Raw genomic sequence first — 20,687 nt, 5'->3', positions numbered from 1 at the left:
TTTTGCGAGCTTAAGTCGGAAATTTGCCTAGTAAAGGTCACTTTTTTTACCCCACCAATGTGAAGAGCGTGTCTAATTTAGTCAAATTAATGATAATTGACAGGGATATTCAGGAGGTATCCCATCGGAAAAAATAGCCGAACATCATGCTCTACGGATGTCGCACAGAATAGCGCACGATGAATTTTTCAGCGCAATCTTTGTCAGTCCGACGAAAGGAGGTTGGAAACCCAGCCCTCCCCGACATCGCAGAGAGAGATAAAACAGGCACGGCTTATCACGTCCGAGTTTCGCTGGGATAATGCTTTCCCTCTCCCAATTTTAGGAACTGTTACTTTTTCTACTATCACTCTGTGGGCTGGCTTCGGAACCTCCTTTCGTCGCACTGAGAGCGATTGCGCTCAAAAAGTCATCGCGCGCTATGGTCCGGTGCTGCGAAAAGCATGATATTCGGCTATTTTTCCCGATGGGATAGCTCGTGAATATCACTGAATTATCATGAATTTGAGTGAATTCGGCACGCTGTTCATATTAGTGGGGTAAAAAAGTGACCTTTACTTGGCAAATTTCTGAGTTCAGTTCGCAAATATTTACATAATTAAACTTGGAGTACACGACATTCACATTAGGAGGTGGCAAAAACCTAATAAGAACAAATGCTGTTGACCGCATGATTCTAGGTGGCGTAGTTTTTTTATTATAATTAAATCACACGTTTTCTGGGACACCCTGTATAAGGATCGCGTGAAACGACGTAGACCGTCAGATATCTTCTTGTTTATGCGCCTTTTTTTTATCGAGGGCATACTGTAACAGTGCGGCGATACATCGTATAACAACAACCATCCGTGAATATACGCGAGTACGCACAGAACTAATTCCTGCTCAGTAATCGCGCCAGCAGAATCTCGGACGCGGACCTTGAGCGCGTCTGTACTTAGATCCATTCTATACGACTATGTAATGCACATGTAATGATCTTTGTACAATATTTGAAACTATAATAATATAATCACGTACGTAAAATATGATAACGTAATAATAAAGTAAAATATAATAATAATAACGTCCACTTCCACGTCCAATTTTATTTTGCGACATTGTTTTACATGCATGCAAATGACAGTGTGTCTGTATATGTATATAATCTTAGTTATCGGCTCTGAGAGCGTGGTGGTCAAGAGACACACCCACCATATACATTTGGGGCTTGGGCACGCTATCTGCAACTGCGCGGAGGGAGTTCGATACTTTTTTTCCTGTCTGAGTTTCCTGTGGTGACGTCATTCCTGCCCGTTTTTTTGTTGCCTTCTACAATGCCTTGTTGTTTGGCATCGAAGTGCCTAACACCTGTGTCCTTCTGTTCTGTTCATCAATTTCACAGGCAGCTTCCAGTATTAAGGGCATCAAATTTCCCGGTATGTAAAACAGTTTCTCTGACTAACCGCTAATTTTGACAATAAAGCTTCAAAACGCGTTACTCGGCAAGCTTCAGCTATGCGCTCAAAATGTGGGATTGGGCCTGTTGGTATACTGCATGCTGGACTAAAAGCGCTAAAAAACAGACGAGGACAACACACGCGGAAGGCGCACTAAATTTTCTTTTATAGTACGTGCGTCTCATGTCAAATAAATTTGTTGTTAGTGCGCCTTCCGTGTGTGTTGTCCTCGTCTGTTTTTTTAGCGCTTTTAATCCGGCATTCAGCTATGCAGTCCAAAGACAAGGTTCTTTTTCAAGGAAGCAAGACAGGAAACATTTTTGAATCATCTCAGTTTCGCATTGTACGTAGCGAATCATGGTGACAACGTGTAATCGGATAAAATAAGCGAGAAAATCAAGCATCACAACGTGACCTATTTCTGCAAAGTGAGCCGTCGGACGGCTAGACTAGCAACTGAAGCAATCGCGGTAACTGGCACCGCCGCCGTTGCCGCCACCGCCGTTGCCGCTTTCAGTGGTGCAGTTGCCATGTCGGTCACGGATAAGCTGTAGTAGTGGGTGAAGCCAAACAAGACAATCTGCGCAGGGAAGGTGGATGGGTTTGAATCTAACTAAACAAATCCAAATCTCAAATATACAGCTAGATCAGATAAGGCAAGGTAACACATACCGGGTGTCTCAGTTAAATCCCCGGGGTAAATAATTCGCGAACGGGTGCACCAATCGATGAACTTTACACGTATCTGACTGGTCCCGCCTAAAATCTGCCACCGTGTAAATGAGATGGAGCCGCTCATTATTTAAATAAAAATTCAAATGAAGTTTCGTGAAAAATAAAAAATAAAAGAAACTTCCAAAGCAGGGCGCCGTCGGTATTAAAATGGATACTACCCTTTTGGACCCTCAGTGGACTCCTCTTAGAGAAAAGTCTGCCACCGAAGCGGGTCATTTGTTACAGTAATTAATTAGTTTCGGTTTACATATTGTTGTCACGGCTGGGAGCGGCGAAGTGCAAAAGGACGCAATTCAATGGTGGACATGAGAGTGGAAGAGCGTGCTTTTGCGCCTCACCGCGACGAGCCGCGACAAAAATACGTAAACCGAAACCAATTACTGCAACAAATGAACCGCTTCGCGTGGCAGATTTTTCTCTAAAAGATGTCCCCTGAAGGCTCCAATTGGTGTAGTACCCATTTTAATGCCGACGACGCCCTGCTTCAGAAGTTTTTTTTCACGAAGCTCATTTGATTTTGTATCTAAATAATGAGGGCCTCCCACTCATTCACACGGTGCGCAACATGTAGGCGGTATCGGACAGATATTTGTAAAAAAAAAGAAAAGAATGTTCTTCGATTGGTGCACCGATCGCGAATTATTTAGCCCGGGGACTTAACTGGACACCCTGTCTAAGACGGACAGAGATACAGACAATGTCATTCTTTCAAAAACAGAAGTCTGATCACTTCCTTCCTTACCACCCAAAACTCAGATAATACGCTTTCCAGATTGCTTACGTCTGTCACTATGTTGGTTGCGTCGATGCCGAGCATGAAAATCAGGAGGAGATCCGAAATCTACCAGAGAACCCAAGCAGATGGCACGTTATGTGTGTGCAATGAAGTTTAAGAGACGAACGTACCTCAGAAACCATTGTATCTTCCCAAGACTTCGTGGTTACCTCCTGTAGGGAAATAATGAACCAAGGATGTATTGAAGAAATAACGTGCGAGGGCGCTATGGTGTCCATTCATGCGAATACTTCTTTTCTACTTTTATTCGTTCATACAAAAAGTGAGCAGCAGCACAGTGAAAAATATTCCCATCATTTGATAGTCGCTTCGGCACTTTCCTCTAAAGCTATGTACACTGGAGAACAACACAGGTCAGAGGAAGCTTGAGCTTTGATTTGTGATATTAAAGAGAGAGAGAGAGAGAGAGAGAGGAAGATGACGGGTGAACCTTCCCGGACATTGTCCACATGACAATTGCTTACCGTTTCGTTCATCAGCGACTGCATGAAATGAACAAGTGCACCAGTTACGCATGAACATACTCAGTACCACTCCCACAATCTTATTAATGAACTTCACCGCATAGCAAGCTCCTAGCCAACCATCATCTCGAATGATATCGTTATCTGCCCTGATTTACTGAAAGCGGGAGGCGTACGCCTTTTTTGTGACACTTGTGCTGTTCATAACGGGCACAATAAGGCGTACGCCTCCCGTTTTCAACAAATCAGGGCAGATAACGGTATCATTCGAGATGATGCACTGTTAAAACAGGACTTCACCACATAGCACGCTCATAGCCAACCATCATTCCGAATGATCCCATTCTGTGTACGATTTGTTGAAAATGGGAGGGGGCGCCTATCTGGCAACATTATGCATGTGCCAGATAGGCGCCTCCCCCCTGTTTTGAACAAACCAGGACACAGAATGGTATCATTCAGGATGATGGTTGGCTAGGAGCGCGCTATGTGTTGAAGTTCTGTTTTAACAGTGTGGTTCATCAGATGGTGACTTAGGTCATTTGATAATCGCTTCGGCACTTTCCTCAGCTATGCACACTGGAGAACAACACAGGTCAAAGGAAACTACTTGAGCTTAGATTTGTGATACTACACACACACACACACACAGAGAGAGAGAGAGAGAGAGAGAGAGAGAGAAAGGAAAATGACGGGTGAACCTTCTCGGACATTGTCCACATGACACTTGCTTACCGTTTCGTTCATCAGCGACTGCATGAAATGAACAACAAGTGCACCAGTTACGCATGAACATACTCAGTACCACTCCTACACTCTTAGAAATGAACTTCACCGCATAGCACGGTCCTAGCCAACCATCATCTCGAATGATATCGTTATCTGCCCCGATTTGTTGAAAACGGGAGGCGTACGCCTTTTTTGTGACACTTACGCTGTCACAAAAAAGGCGTACGGCTCCCGTTTTCAACAAACCAGGGCAGATAACGATATCATTCGAGCTGATTTCTGAAAGTGTGGACCTTGGATTACATTTGCAGTCTTACCAGGGTTTCATTGAGGTAGGCTTCTGTCGTAGTGGTTGTGTTACTGTTTTCCACACCTTGGGATATACTCTATCGAACAGAAAGAACAGAACAGAAAGGCGAATTTACAACGAATGAATACAATACTGATGATTTACAATATAATAACTCTCATTTCGAAATTGTGTTGCTAACAAAATTTTGTGAATACGAAAGAAAGAAAAAAAAAGTTCTTAACCCTGTCCTGAACGTCAGCCATATTCCACATATGCACTCTAAAAACGGTGCTTCACCGCATAGCACGCTCCTGGCCAACCATTATCCCCGAGCGACATCGTTCTTTCCCCTGATTTGCTGAAAACGGAGGGCGTAAGCCACTTTTGTGGTACGTGGTTTGTGGTTGTTGTGGTATTATGTCGTTCATCATTGCCACAAAAATGGCGTACGCCCCCCGTTTACGCCAAAATCAGGGAAGAGAACGGCCTGCCTAGATGGCGCTATGCGGTGAAGTTCTGTTTTAAGAGTTCACACAAAGAACTTGCTGTCAACCGGTCAGAAATTTGTGATATGCGTATTTGCGAATATGATGTACTGAATGATTACCCAGTTTATCTTGAATCCAAGGATAATAACTGAAGCGACCAGGTGAATTAGCAGATAATATTGGAATACTACAAATAATGACTGGACTTGCTGCAAAGGATAGGAAACAGTGCAAGTATTACTGGAACAGTCACAAAGTCAGCTAACGATTAGTGCCGTTATTATACACTTACAACTCGTAATTACTTCGGGATTACTCACCAGAACGACGCTTACTAAGAGCCAAACATGCATAATCACATTTATGACGCAAAGGATCGCACTTATTGCGAATATGATATCCAGACTCAGTACTGAAAAGAGAATTCAAGAGGGTTTTTATTCTCGTTACGGTATTTTTGTAAACACGGCGTGCCTACGCTGTGTGCGCGGCATTTTATTGATGGCGATGCTCAATCCATTTCACTATTGTACCTACATTTTATTCTCATGTCTGCGTTATTATGACTGGCTTTAACGGTATTTTCATCGGCACAACATTGATGTTTTCGTAAATTATAAAGGTTTTTCATCTGCCATTATGGACATTTCAGAGTCACCGTCTTGTTTGTCGCACATCTTGCTGTATTTTCTTTTTTGTTTGTCCATTTGGTGTGGTACGCACTTCTACACCATCCTGCACCCTGAAAACAGAGCTACACTGCATAGCACGCTCAGCGCCAACCATTGCCGCGAATGATAGGGTCTTCGCTTCTGATTCGAGGACAGAGGGGGTGGGGTGGGGAGGGGGTGTACGCCTTTTTGTGTCAATTTAAATATATGATAATTGACACAAAAAAGGGGCGTACGCCCTCCTCTCTCTTCGTATCAGAGGCGAGAGTGCGGTTCTTCTTGGGCACCGTAAAAATAAAATCAAAACTGAAGTGGATTATATGGCGTACGAAGAGCCGTATAGGAGAACTTAGTAGTATACGATCTGTGGATAATGGTGTCCAAGCTCACGCTTCTTGGTAGCTCCAAGCAAGTTGTGTGCGTGTACATTTTGTACATTTGAATTAATTTGATCTCGCGTTCCTACACACTTAGAAATGACCTTCACAGCATAGCACGCTCCTCGCCAACCATAATCTCGAATGATATCGTTATCTGCCCTGATTTGTTGAAAGCGAGAGGCGTACGCCTTTTTTGTGACAATTATGAACAGCATAAGTGTCACAAAAAACGCCTACGCCTCCCGTTTTCAACAAATCAGGGCAGATAATGATATCATTCGGGACGATGGCTGTCTAGGAGGTGCTATGCCGTGAAATTCATTTTTAAGAGTATAGAGCATAGAAAAACGAAAAGTAATGAATGCTATGCAAAATATAGCCACGAAATTTTAAAAATGTACATGTATATATGTATTAATCTTTCGCTGAAGTGCAGTATGCAGTAAGTAGCAAATCTATCGTTGTCGTATCTCCCTTTTTTTTCTTTTCTTCTTTTACCCCAGACGCAACGTTGTGAGACTTACAATCCTGGTGGAGCATGTAGAGTGCGGTGGATCCATTAATCGCCTGTAAGCGTGAAAAAGATGAATAAGACGACCATCAACCCGGACAGAAATGAGCAATGCTCATTTAATTGTCAGTTGCGCGTATTCGAAGCCAGTGTGTAATCTAAAAAATAGGACTTTATCCTGTAACACATTCGAAATAGCTCCACGAAATGATAGGTTATTTGAGGAGAGAGCACATTCTGAAAACAAAGCTTCGCCACGTAGTGCGCTGAATGCCAACCAATGCACATAATTATATACAGGGTGTCCCAGAAAGCGTGTCATTGAATTATAATAAAAAAACTACGCCACCTAGAATCATGCGGTCAACGGAATTTGTTCTTATTAGGTTTTTGCCACCTCCTAATGTGAATGTCATGTACTCCAAGTTTAATTATGTAAATATTTGCGAACTGAACGCGGAAATTTGCCAAGTAAAGGTCACTTTTTTACCCCACCAATATGAAGAGCGTGCCGAATTCACTCAAATTCATGATAATTCACAGTGATATTCACGAGCTATCCCATCGGAAAAAATAGCCGAATATCATGCTTTTCCGGGCACCGGACCATAACGCGCGATGTCTTTTTGAGCACAATCGCTCTCAGTGCGACGAAAGGAGGTTCCGAAGCCAGCCCACAGAGTGATAGTAGAAAAAGTAACAGTTCCTAAAATTGGGAGAGGGAAAGCATTATTCCAGCGAAAGTCGGACGTGATAAGCCGTGCCTCTTTTATCTTTTTCTGCGATGTCGGGGAGGGCTGGGTTTCCAACCTCCTTTCGTCGGACTGACAAAGATTGCGCTGAAAAATTCATCGCGCGCTGTTCTGTACCTCCGCTCTCCGCCCTCTGCTCCTCTGCGACCTCCGTAGAGCATGATGTTCGGCTATTTTTTCCGATGGGATAGCTCCTGAATATCCTTGTCAATTATCATTAATTTGACTAAATTACACACGCTCTTCACATTGGTGGGGTAAAAAAGTGACCTTTACTAGGCAAATTTCCGACTTAAGCTCGCAAAAATTTACATAATTAAACTTACGTTACACGACATTCACATGAGGAGGTGGCAAAAACCCAGTAATAACAAATGCCATTGACCGCATGATTCTAGGTGGCGTAGTTTTTTTATTATAATTCAATGACACGTTTTCTGGGACACCCTGTATACAGGGTGTCTGAGGACGATCAACGGCATTTGTTCTTATTCGGTTTTTGCCACCTTCTGATCTGTATGTCGTTTATCGTTAGCTTAATTACGAGTATGTAAATATTTGCGAACTGAACTCGGAAATTTGTCAAGTAAAGTATAATGTACAACTGGTACGGTACAGGAGCAGCGGAAATCCGCTACCGTGTTTATTTCCTCCTCCTCTTTTCCTCTTCAACCTCCACATTCTCCTCCGTTTTGTTGACCATCCCCCCGTGGATGGTATGGGATGACGTTGCCTATTCGCCTCGAGATCGAACTGCAGGTGGCGCTGCGACGGATGCCCTAGTGGGGATACGGCATGATCGGACGCAGCAGGCTCCGGCTTTTCTACGAAGATATCGCAGTGTTTCTGGATGAAATGCCGTTGTCAGTGCCTCACATATTGCGGATGTGTTGAAATGCAATACTTAGAACGCTGATAAGGTGTGAAAGTTGACAAATATTGCTGCACTGCGAAACGCTCAAGTCGCAAAGTTGTGAAAAGAAAATATCCTGTGTGCTTTTTAAGGGAAACACTGCTTCCTTTGTTCCAAGCGTGATTTTGTTTTAGCCTTTTGCTGCTCGCGCTCGAATATTTATTCGTCGCTTGTGTATAGCTGTCTTTCCCTGCACCTTTTTATCTTACGTCGCGACAACAAGGATTAAAAAAATAAAAGAACTCAAAATTCCTGTCTCCACTGATCTAAATGTACAATGTACTAATCAACAATAACAATGAATCTAAATGTACAAATGTGCAAGTATGTAACATAAGTGCCCTTCGCTACAATTTTTGCGTCGAATAACAGCGGCGGTTATTCAGGTCGTGCGAGTCCGGGAGAGGTTCGAGGTTTGAATCGTTTCCTGTGCGGGCATTCATTAAATGGTGCTAAAATATGTTAGCAGACCACACCTGTGTGGTGGACTTAGTGTGTGGTGCTACGGTCAGGAAATAACTACATATAAACTAAGTTTTTGGTTCCAGCGGCAGGTATATTCTGAAACACGCTGTTGCACACGTGCTTCATACGCCCCAAAACACGCGTGTTTTACATAGAAACATAGAACGTTCAAGGATGGTGCATTTTACCTCGAATGCGTGTGTTCCAATGATTACGTATGTGAAAGATAAAAGTTTAGCCTGTCATATGGTCAGACGAAATGAGACGAAAGCTTGAAATTTACACATTTGAAAACACACGTGACATAAATATATATATATATATATATATATTCATGCATTCATATATTCCATATATTCATACATTCGATAGAACTTGTGTTTAGCGCGTGCGGAATATCCTAACTGAGCATTATGAAGTAATTTCTAACAGCTAGCACAGAAACCATTCTATAAATAACTGTGACATAGTTGTATGCTTATGATTTAAAAAAAAAACTGTTAAACATTAACCTTAGCTCTTGGTACATTTTGTTTGACACACAGAACCGCAGTGACAAATATAACATAACAAAGGCCGAGTGGAATCCGCATACTGGAACATATGCCCGTTCTGTAGTTTTCTTCCCTACTAAGCACGCTTGTGCAGAGAACTAGAGAAGTTGAAAAAAGTTTTCCACCACGTCATTCTCACTCATTTTGAAGCAATTTTAAAAGCCCAAATATCCCGAAATTGATCCTTCCAAGCACGTTTTCGAGCACGATGACCACAGCGAAAGCACCGGCTCAAGCGGCGCATCCCCACTAAAGGCAGTTCACGGAGCAGCCGCATGGTGGCGACGCTGTTCGATCTCGAGGCGAATAGAGGCCGTTTCGCGCGTCCCTCAAGACCCCCTGTAGCCAATAGCCGTCAATACACCGTTCTGACGCATAGTCTCGAGAACGACGTATGGCCCTTTATATTGGCCCCGCGTACAGGGTAGGACTAGTCGAACTAGGACGCGGTTGCCAACTTGAATGTCCGGTATGGCATTATTGTATCGTTTATCGAAGTTCCGCTTCATAGTCAGGCGATATTTTTCACGCTGCTGGGTAGTCTGGGTAGCTCTTCCAATCGGATTCATTGTGTGATACCGAGCGCATGATCGGCAGGGAGAAATTGAACCACTTTGGACGCAGTGTAGTAAAGGCTGCAACCGAGCGCGGTTGTGTGTGACCTGTTGTGGTGATGGACCGCGCCTTCCAAAGCACATTTCCACCCTCCTTTGTACTCTGGATAAACTAAGATGTAGTGCTAGTGTAGATGTCTCTGATGGCTCGTTCTGCTAACTGGTTCGCTGCTAGGTGGTATGGTGTCGTGCGCCTAAGCGTAATTCCTCTTTGCTGTGCCCACGCCCTGAGCTTCCGGCTTCGGAACGCTGGGCCGTTGTCCGATATTATAACCCTTCGTGTTTCTGAACATCTCCCGTTCGAGGAGGCTGATGCCACTCTGGGCATCTTCCACTGGTCGATAGCAAGGAGGAATGCCTGTGTCCTGGACACTCCTTCCCTTTTCTTTTTTTTTTTAATTTCTGCAAAGTCGACGTGAATCACTTGGAATGGTATTGTGGAGTGTTCCGGTAGGACCATGGAATCGGTAGACTGTCGATATTTGGCCTTGTGCATTTGGCATTCATGGCACCTAGACACGTATTTTTGCGTCCCATTGTTCTCATGTTCTTCCAGGTGAAGCGCTCGGCATGTCCGCTTGGCATGTGGCTTGTATGTCCGCCAAAAGCCGTTGTATCCACCCGAATCCTGGCTATCATGATACAGTTGGATGATCTTCGGTATTAGAGCGTCTGGGACGTGAGCCTTGCCGTCCACGGGCTGCAACGGTTCAGATCCCTCCCACTGCTTGAGGGCATTTACTTTCGCGTTGGCGAAAGGTTCTGGGTTGGCGAAAGGAGTTGGGTAAGGTTCTTCACCTTGTCGTCATCTGATGTACACTTGTTCTTCACACAAGCGTATTCGTAGAACGAGATCCACCAACGAGGACTAGCATTGGCCCCGTCGAAGACTTCGGGTTTGACAATTTCAAATCGGGGTTTTGGCGCTCTAGAGTCTCGCAGTTGTTGATGCTGCTGAGCCTGTTGTTGTTGCACCGCTACTAGTTGAACTAGCATTTCTCGCATAAACAGGTTACCTCCAACTCGGATATTCTTGATTGAAATTCGGTCATCTTCACGTCTATCTTGACTACATTCTCTTGCCGAATCTCCTGTATACGGTGGACTTACACTGTCTGTGACGAACTGGATGGTCTCTGGGGTACTGACGTTTTCCGGTAAAGGGACCGGCTCATCCGCTTCCACCTGGTAATCTTCCAGTATACGAAGGCGTCGCTGGATGGCCGGACATGGAACTGTTCCTACATATTCCACGATAATCCCGTCGACCGCGCCAAAGTGTAATGTACAACTGGTACGGTACAGGAGCAGCGGAAATCCGCCACCGTTCTCCTGGAGAACGTGCCAAAGTGTTTATTTCCTCCTCCTCTTTTCCTGTTCAACCTCTACATAAAGGTCACTTTTTTACCCCACCAATATGAAGAGCGTGCCAATTCACTCAAATTCATGATAATTGACAATGATATTCACGAGCTAACCCATCGAAAACAATAGCCGAATATCATGCTTTTCGGAGCACGGGACCATAACGCGCTATGACTTTTTGAGCGCAATCGCTCTCAGTCCGATAGAAGGGGGTTCCAAAGCCAGCCCACAGAGTGATAGTAGAAAAAGTAACAGTTCCTAAAATTGGGAGAGGGAAAGCATTATCCCAGCGAAAGTCGGACGCGATAAGCCATGCCTGTGTTCTCTTTCTGCGATGCCGGGGTGGGCTGGGTTTCCAACCTCCTTTCGTCGGACTGACAAAGATTGCACTGAAAAATTCATCGTGCGCTATTCCGTGGGTGCTCCGTATAGAGCATGATGTTCGGCTATTTCTTTCGATGGGATAGCTCCTGAATATCCCTGTCAATTATCATTGAGTAAATTAGACACGCTCTTCACATTGGTGGGGTAAAAACGTGACATTTACTTGGCAAATTTCCGACTTAAGCTCGCAAAAATTTACATAATTAAATTTACGTTACACGACATTCACATCAGGAGGTGGCAAAAACTCGAGGTGGGGTAGTTTTTTTATTATAATTCAATGACACGTTTTCTAGGACACGCTGTAGATACTTACAATTACACAAATTACACTTTGCTTTTCGCTAACACCATAACAACGTAGATGTTCTGCAAGCAAACTATCGTTACAAGTATGTACAAACTGCTCGCAGCGACTCATCCCCTTCTTCCGTAGCTCTGCGTACGGAGTGTTGTTCGAGAACCCGCTGGCGGCTGCTTGCCGGGTGTACCTCGAAATAAAATGATCGGCATCCCCGTTGCACAGTAAACTACTGTTATTAGACTATAAAATGCACAGTCGCGCACGGGAAACTGCCAACAGCGCACTCAGACTTGCCTGGACATGAAAATGCAAACACCGAACTTGTACTACTCTAGTAATAAACTAACCAACGTTCTATTCCGTCGTGTCCGCCCTGCTAAGCCTAGCGGCCGCTGAAATGTGTCTTTCGTTCGCCGAAACGACTTTGACAGACAGCGAAAACCCGTGAATTTTAGTTGTTAAATGGTAGACGTTGTGTTTTTAAACACGGCGCATATCATCTTACGAAGCAGTCAAGCATTCTCCTTGGTTTTCTTTGTTTCGAGAACGTGAATTTCGGGATCGGGAATTTCGCAACCGGGAATATCGAGGTCCTATACCGACGTCGCAACTACCACAAGAATACACATGGTCCTCAGGATGTCCCCACAGTGTCATCGTGTCCTCGTCCTTTGAGGTGTATCCCCAGAACGTCCTGAGGATGACACTCACAGACTGTCTGTGGAGAGTCATTCAGGTACGTCCTGTGCCCATCCCCGTGGGTAGCTAGCGGGACGAGAAATATTACTTTTTCAGTTTGCCTGTTCAGACTCCCTAGACACATTTGTTTTGTTTTTGGGCCGATCCTAGGACATGACTGAGCGTAAAATTATCTGCCTTGAAAAAGACTGTCTATCATATACATGGAGCATTTCTCGTGGAAAGGACATAAACGCGTTATTCTGTAGCACTGCTTTCGACTTGTACATACCTGGGTGCTTCTCTCGCTTTGGGTATTTACTCTTTGCGTAATCGAAACAAACGTGGACAGCTCACCCTTCGTTTTGTGTAGCAGCGAGCAGGACTGTCGAATCTACGGTCATATTATAAGCAATAAATAGTATCTGTCTTCACTTTCGGGAGGTAATTCTAGTGCCTTTCGGAGTGGGTTTCTCGGGCGTTGTGCCCCTGGCAGGGTTTTTTCTTTGTCTTTTATACCTGCCTGCTTTTTTTTAAACCGCTGTGCTCATTGTCTGTTGTGGATTGCACTACAAACGAGCGACTTTATTGGGGCAGTTACCAATATGTATGGAATCAGTAAAAGCACGCGGAAGAAAAAATAAGACGCAGTAAAGTGAAACTAGGATTCGTCCCTGAAGTGTCATCACTCTGTCCTGAAATTGTCCTCAAGGGAGGTTTGAGGACATTCTTAGTACGCCACAAATAGTGCCACATTGACACGATGAGGTGGATTTGAGGATCAGATTTGACCCTCCTCGGGATGTCCATCCCTGTCCGTGCATGATGTTCCTAGGATATCCTTGGGAGGACAGTGTGTTCTTGGGGTGGTGAGAAGAGGAGTGCCTAGTAAAGCATAGCACCGGGCGTGTATATCAGGTGAGGTTGTAAGGGCACAACTGCGGGCATTGGAATTATACGTTGTATTACATCTTGTAAGCGAGACTGCAAAGGAGGGAGAGCGACATCTTGCTTCGTCGTGGCGTGAGCCTGCCGATATGATCGAACGGTCGTTCTTGGACTTCTCATGTTAATGGTGTTACCTATACGCGTTGCAGTAAATCTAGTTAGGCCTGTTATCATCCCCACAGGTTTCATCTGATTTACGTTCTGGTGTTCCAGGGATGCAGCAACACCTTCGACAACGCAGCGCGTTGCAGCTGGCCATGATCCGCAGTCTAACCTATAGTTGCTCGCGCTCTCAATACCGCTCAATACATGACGCGAAACCTTTTCCAGAGAGTGGCGAAAGTGACTTTCAGACAGTTTCTATAGGTTTACCGTTCTTTTTACAGTCCTTTACGTAGGCTACGTGTAAGAATTTTCAGACTAACGCAAGAAGCGAGAGGTGAAGCCAGGAGAGTCTTTAGAATGTACTCGGAGTGTACTTTTGGCCTCGGTATATGTCAAACATGCAGGAGAACAAAATACTCACGATGACCACAAATGCGTAGACAGCGAGGCCACATCTGACGCTAGCACAACTGCAGCACTGAGACGCGAGACAGGGAGAGAACATGATTTTCGAGTGCGTGTATCAGTAACTTTGTCGTCTTCGCCACTCGTGCTGTCTGCAGCAGAAGTCTCTAATGTTCGCACCGTGTCACTTCGGAAGAAGAAAAAAAAAATGCCGTTCTATGCGTGTTCTTTATTTACTTAGTCCCCACCAACAGCCCAAGGGCATAACCGATGGCGCACAGAGCGAATATAAAATACAAACACAAGTAGTAACAGTTAAAATGTGAACACCATCAAAGCCATACTAGGGTCAGGGTGTTGCCCTTTTGTCCATAGAGATGCTTTTATCTTTCTTTTTCATTTTTTTTTTACAATAAATTCCCCCCTCGTCGTATTATGAAGTTTAGGAAGCCTCAAGGTGGAAGCGTCGAAGTACGCGTCCAACGCTACACAGTTGAAGTAACGAATGACTTCGCAAAAGAGCTATAAAACTTGAATAATGGTACTGTGATGTTACACGTAGGGTTTGTCTGCGCAGTGTGGCGACATGGTTGCACGTGCCGCAGGGTAGGACTGCGGATAATTTGGACCACTTCGGGTTCTTCTGACGTGCGCCGGAAATCTCTGACACACGGTGCTGGAAGCAATGTTCACCTCTCCCACATTGCTACCGCCCTCGACCGGGATCGAACCCGCGATCTCGAGCTCAGCGAGCCAGCACGTTACCGACTTGACCGACTACCGATAGAACTTGAAACATCATACATGGCGATTGTTTCGCAGATGTACAGAATATTCGTTGTGTCCTAGTGGTCCGATTGTGAACAAAAGGTCAAGCCTTGATACTAAAACGAGTGACTCAATGGGCTTATGCAAGAAATAATAGATGGCGGCAAGTTCCTAAAAAAAAAACTTATAAACCTACAGAGTCTGCATTGGTAGGTACATACAGAAATAGTATTATTTACACCAGGAAAGCAGTACTTGAAAAATTGAAAGTTGACAAAGCCTGCGTTGTGCGCCCTTGATTTTCTCCACACCAGTCCTGAGTGCCACATAACCGATGTGCGGGTATGACAGGGGTCTGATACAGTACAAGTAGACAAGGATGAATTGAAACTCCTTGTCAATGTAGCTATCCCTCCAAACACATAGGATTACGTGCGTATCGTTCTTCCTTTTCGGTCTTGAAGGCCCCCCTTTGCACCGACTCCAAACGCCTCTGAAGGTTAGATTACATGTTTAGACTTACATGTTTTCGCGATATAAGGTAGATTGGCTGAACTGGAGGCAGCCACCGTTAAAGCCGCACCATTTTGAAGAAATTTCGAAACGAGAACCTATCCTTTGAGATCGCCAGGTTTTACTGTAGAACTCAGTCGAAGCCAAACACCATGAAAAAATACCCGAGCCATTCCGAGGACTATTCCCTTTTCGCGGAATGAGGCTTTTATGGACCGGTTAAATATTGCCACGTATCATCTTTGAAGCGACCACACGGAACAGCGGCAGCGGGCGGGGAGCCGTCGAGCGACGGGCTGACATCCACGACACGCCGTGCTGATTAGCGAGCGATGCTTCCAGAAGCATCTGTTCCTTCGCTCGCATCAATCTCATGGACGGATTGACGACATTGGAGAAGCTTCTCTACTTCCTCTTCTTCACCGACGCGCGCTTTCTACAATGTTCGCCGCTGTGTATAAAAGCTTGAGAGCTCCCAGCCGGAGCATCTTTACCTTAGTTCTGTCTAAGAGCTATCGCTCTTGTGTTAGCCAGCTAAGCAGCTAGAATTAAGCGTTCGCAGATTATTCGTCGTCTCGCTCGTCTGTTTTCATCCGTGACATTTTTGGTGGAGGTGCAAGGTAATCCCTGCTCAACGGCCTTGAAGAACAGCAACGACTGAGTCGAAGACAACGTGGTGTACCTGCGGAGTCCGGCCCATCGGGACCCCCTACCCGCAAGAAGATGACTACAGACAGCACCACCCAAACGGCGCAGCCGGTCACCGCGCCTGTCGCCCCTGCACGATCGCCGAAAACATTTACCGGAGAACTTTACGACGACGTTGACGACTGGCTCGACCATTTCGAGCGGATCGCTGGGTTTAACAGGGCCCGCTTGCACGAAACACTTTGAGGACACTCCGGGATAATCCTCGGCACTTTCCTTCCTCTGTGATGTCCTCAAGCGGAAAAGTGGCTTGCACGAAACAAGTTGAGGATCGTAGCCATGAGGAAGGTAGGACGGCGGCGCCGAAAGGGCTGAGGAAGCTACTGGCACTCTCAACGCAGCTTCGACCGTCTTTTACGCTAGCACTAACATGGACCGCATGGATCGTGTTGTGACGCTGCGACGCCGTCATCGGCTGTTTCTCGCGCTCTCGTTGTCACGGCAGCGAGTCTACCGAGACCGTGAAAATCCTTTGGAGTGTCTAGACGACGGTGAGCTGCAACGGCGGTTCCGCTTTACGAGGGATGGAATATTTTTCATTACGTCCCTCGTTGCTCTCGACATCGAGCCTGCGACCCGTCGGAGCCAGTCCCTCCCCTCGTCGTTACAAGTGCTACTGACATTGCAGTTCCTCGCTACTGGGAACTTTCTCATCACAGCGTGTGACGTGGTCAACGTGCACGAAGCAACAGCCTGTCGTGTAGTGCACCGCGTCGTTGCAGCGCTGTGCAAGAGGGTCGGAAAGTTCGTCCGGTAAGCATATAGGCCTATTGGTGTTCTGTCTGTTTTCCCTGACTCCTAAAATCATGTTTTAGGTGGCCAAGAGGTGAGGAGATAGCAAGGGCCCAACACCAGTTTTATCAGCTGGCCAGTTTTCCTGGGGTTGTGGGAGCAGTGGACGGCACCCATGTTCGCATCCAGGCACCGTCAGCACACGAGACAGCTTTCGTCAACCGCAAGAACTACCACTCCATCAATGTTCAGCTCATTGCGGGTGCTGACTGTAAGATCTTGGACGTGGTTGCGAACTGGCCCGGTGCCACCCATGACTCTAGGATACTGCGTGAAAGCACCATTGGGAGGGAGCTGGAAGCTGGAGTCCACACTGGGCTTCTTCTTGGTGACAGCGGGTACCCCTGCAAACGCTGGCTGATGACACCGTTTCTCCAGCCCCGAAACAGAGCACAAGAGAAGTACAATGCTTCACACTCGACAACACGGGCTTTGGTAGAGCGGTAAGTTGGTTCAGGATATCACCGATATTTAGCAACAACATAGCAAGAATAGTTTATTGAATGACTCAGTTTAAAACGTGGCATTCTACCCTGTTAGTTATGTACATACATAATATGATGAGCTATATACATGCATGTTTCCATGCAGGATGGAAACTGCAATGTAAGCGCAAAATTGCACACCGTTGCAAAACTAGATGGAACTGCAGCACATGCCAGCGGGGAAGATGCACAATGTACATATTTGTTCCTTATTGTATGTATTGCAGGACAATTGGTCAGCTGAAAAGGAGGTTCCACTGCCTTCACAGTGAGCTGCGAGTGCTAACAAAGCATACCTGTCCTATCATCGTGGCATGCTGTGTCCTTCACAACATAGCCAAAGATTTCGGCAGTGAAGTGCAGGAGGCAGACAGCGACAATGATCACGACCCCGATTACGACCCCCAGCTGGTGTCCAGTTATGAAGGACGTCAGGATGGCTTCATGTACAGAGGTGCCATCGTACGTCAGCATTTCACATGAGCGTAAGTGGACATTTTGGAACATATCACTCAACACAGTACTAAGCGTGAATTGGAGGTCTTTAACAAACAATTTAGGTTAACACAGGCTAAGGTCAAGTACAGCTTTAAGGGGTTGTGACACATCTTCCCATATTATCCCAGCTGTGTGTTCTAGGTCTTGTATCTCACCAAGTACGAGACGTAGAAGAATAATGCTTCTTCCTTCAGTACTCTGGAGTGGAGTACGACACAGACATGACGCCATAATGAACCACATCTATGAAAGAGTCGCAACCCCTGTAAATATGTGCAAATAAAGCAACAAACAAATTAAGCACTATGAGGGTACTGTCATGAACAAATTAAGCTCGCTTCAACTGTATTGTCACAAGGGAATGAATACAACGAGATAAGAAATAAGAACTGAAAAATGTGCGCATTTGTGCTATTGCTGCTGCTGGAGACGTTCCACTTCCAGCTCCAGTTTTGTCTGCAGCAGCCTCTCTGTATTGTGTCTCAGCAGTTCAGTCTGCTGCCTGAGACGCTCTGCTTCCTGCCTGAGATGACATAGCTCAAGCTCCTCGAGAGCAACTCTCTGGCGGACCTCAATGAGCCGTTGCTCCATTGTAGCTGTCTCAGTGTCCTTGTGAAGGAGACCCGAGTAACTGCGCTCTATGTTTTCTCTAGAGTTCCTCCTGGCTCGCTGGGAACGCGCACTCGTACTGCTTCGTGCCGGCTGCTCCTCTGCACCGTTCCCAGCACCGGCAAACGGCTGTGAAGAGGCACTACCCCTTGTGCCACCCACCTCGCAAGTCACGACAAAGTTATCATCTTCACGCAGCCCAACTACAGGCACAACATCCTGGACCACAGTACCATAATCGTGGTCATCACTGGTGGACGGCCCTGGTAGACTTGCAATGACGTCCTCGATAATGGCAGCGCTGTTGTAGAAAGCAAAAAAAAAAAACACGGATGAGTTGGTTTGGTGAAATGTACAGCGATTTCCTTCATTGTTCCTTAGCACTCTGTTTATAAGTTGTATGTTTGACTTTACAAGAGACCCAGTTTTGTGTGTTTTGTGCGTGCATATATGTGCTTCCTCATTCCACGTTTTGTTCGGGTTTTGTTTTGAGCAGTTTGCTTCAACTGTGGTTCATTTCTTATGTCACAAAGGACAGTGTGCAATGTTTAATATGCATAGTTATGTTTGGATTGTTATAATATTTTTGGGTTGCCCCAACATTTTGCTCTTCATATTAGTTAATTGCTGTATTGTTGTTTGTTGTTGTGTCTATATGTCTTGTAGATAGTTTATTGAATACACCACAGGTGCTCTTCTTGTAGCACAACGTTCTCAATGGGGTTGCAGCACTTCGTAAACAATAGCATTGTATGTCTACCTGTGTGTCTGCCTGCCTGTAGAGTGTTATTGTTTGCATCAGTGTGAGGGTGCATTTCAAGTTCCACAGCAAGGGATGTGACACCAAGTGGCGTGTATTATGAAACGACCCCTTCGAATAACCATTTTACAGATAACATATGATGATTCCCTTATCCCCCACTTCCAATGTGCTACACATTGTACATGCAGTATGGAGTGCCTCATTGTACATTAGTAAGCCAATCAGGTGCTGTCCTGACCTATGAAAAATCTTTTATCCCAACATGTCGTGCTCTTTTGCACCAGCTCCACCTTGTCAGTAGTGTTTGTGTTCCCCTAGACTACATAATATAAGTTTAACTGGATTGTGGAGTATTGGAGACCCTAGACTACATATTACAGTCGAACGCAATGTGAGACGTGCCTTGTTGGAAATTTTTCACGTGGCAGCCTTATTAGTTACATAATACCTGTATTACTTACCCACGGGTGTCCATACCTCCTTCAACCCCAGTGATACTGGGGGAATCTTCACCAATAATGTCGATCACAGCCTGTGTGATTGCAGAGGGCTGCGAGACATTGCCTCCTCGACCTGTAATCAGAAGCCCAGAACGTTGTAGCACAAAAACAAATGTGAACACGTGCTCAGCAGTGTGCCTTTGTAAGTGTAAAGCTATATGTAGTGTACCTTATGTTGTGGGATGTTATTGACATGTCAAATGACTCTAAATATGTTTTGGCATGAATATATTGTAAAGCTGTCACCAAAGCACTTGAGTGCGAAACAAAAGGATGCTCCAAGGAAGCCAGCAAATCGGGTTCCATTCTCATTGCTTTTCTTCCATTCTCATCATTCAATTGTACGTACGCCACTGTGGGATGTGTGGCTTCTGCTGTGTTATGCGAAGTTCTTGATGCATTTCATAACGTCAGTGGTGGAGGTCATGCTCCTCGTACAGGTTCACTATGATGTAGTACTGTGTGTATGTCTTTATTTCACTTCCATTGCAAATGAGGAACACGTACATAAGAGAACCCAATATAAAACTAATGTATGTAATAAAGCCTCATTGCTACTTACCAGTTTGGAGTGACTGCCTTCTGAACTCAGAGAAAATAGTTCTGTGCCTTGTGCACAGGTTGTCCCACTGTTTTTTCAGCTCTGCAACAGTTCGTAGCGTAGTTGGGTGCCGCGCATTGAGCACATCCGCAATTTGTTGCCACGCCGCCTTTTTATCTTTTTTGGTTAGCGATGGACTGAACTTTCCCCTGATGACAGTCCTCCTGTCCATCACCTCTTGGAGGAACTCCAGTCTTTCTTCATCGCTCCACGTAGAAGCACGGCGCTTTTTTGCTGGAGCACTTTCCATTTCAAACAATCAAAAGCGCGGAAATACTGCGTGATCGTCTGCTTACTAAAAGCGCGCATTTCATGTATTTGATCAAATGTCTCAGGTCATATTGTGGGTAACGTATTTCTCAGCAGTATTTGTGGAAAAGTTATTTCTTGGTATCGTCGCTAATGTCAAACGTTTTTCTCTCTTTTTTAATATTCCCATTCTTGGTGCGAGGCCAGCT

At 45.3% G+C, this 20,687-nt stretch overlaps 2 protein-coding genes across 4 annotated transcripts; one reads left to right on the top strand and one right to left on the bottom strand.

Annotated features, from left to right (window-relative positions):
* Positions 1-1,834: 1,834 nt before the first annotated feature.
* LOC135397684 (uncharacterized) lies at positions 1,835-14,454 on the bottom strand. 3 transcript variants are annotated; one of them, XM_064629290.1, is made up of 10 exons: positions 14,009-14,453; positions 6,519-6,561; positions 5,264-5,355; positions 5,063-5,152; positions 4,481-4,549; positions 4,170-4,187; positions 3,435-3,452; positions 3,081-3,122; positions 2,956-3,015; positions 1,835-2,019 (listed from the first exon to the last, which is right to left on the bottom strand). In XM_064629290.1, the coding sequence occupies exons 1-10, from the start codon at positions 14,090-14,092 to the stop codon at positions 1,855-1,857; spliced, it is 681 nt and encodes a 226-aa protein (XP_064485360.1). In that variant the 5' UTR covers positions 14,093-14,453; the 3' UTR covers positions 1,835-1,854. The 3 variants fall into 3 exon arrangements, with proteins under 3 accessions (XP_064485360.1, XP_064485361.1, XP_064485362.1); XM_064629291.1 differs by lacking the exon at positions 3,435-3,452 and having other exon boundaries at positions 14,009-14,454; XM_064629292.1 differs by lacking the exons at positions 3,435-3,452; positions 4,170-4,187 and having other exon boundaries at positions 14,009-14,454.
* Positions 14,455-16,579: 2,125 nt separating this feature from the next.
* Positions 16,580-20,189, top strand: LOC135399322 (putative nuclease HARBI1; the record flags this gene model as incomplete). Its single annotated transcript, XM_064631182.1, has 4 exons — positions 16,580-16,734; positions 16,797-17,216; positions 17,486-17,743; positions 18,410-20,189. Coding segments are annotated over 3 exons (831 nt in total), but the record flags the coding sequence as incomplete, so codon positions are not given.
* Positions 20,190-20,687: the final 498 nt, after the last annotated feature.

The sequence above is a fragment of the Ornithodoros turicata genome, chromosome 6 (genome assembly GCF_037126465.1).
Source record: "Ornithodoros turicata isolate Travis chromosome 6, ASM3712646v1, whole genome shotgun sequence".
Lineage (NCBI taxonomy): Eukaryota > Metazoa > Arthropoda > Arachnida > Ixodida > Argasidae > Ornithodoros > Ornithodoros turicata.
The sequence above is the reverse complement of the archived record's forward strand: the minus strand, read 5'-3'. Positions and strand labels throughout refer to the sequence as shown.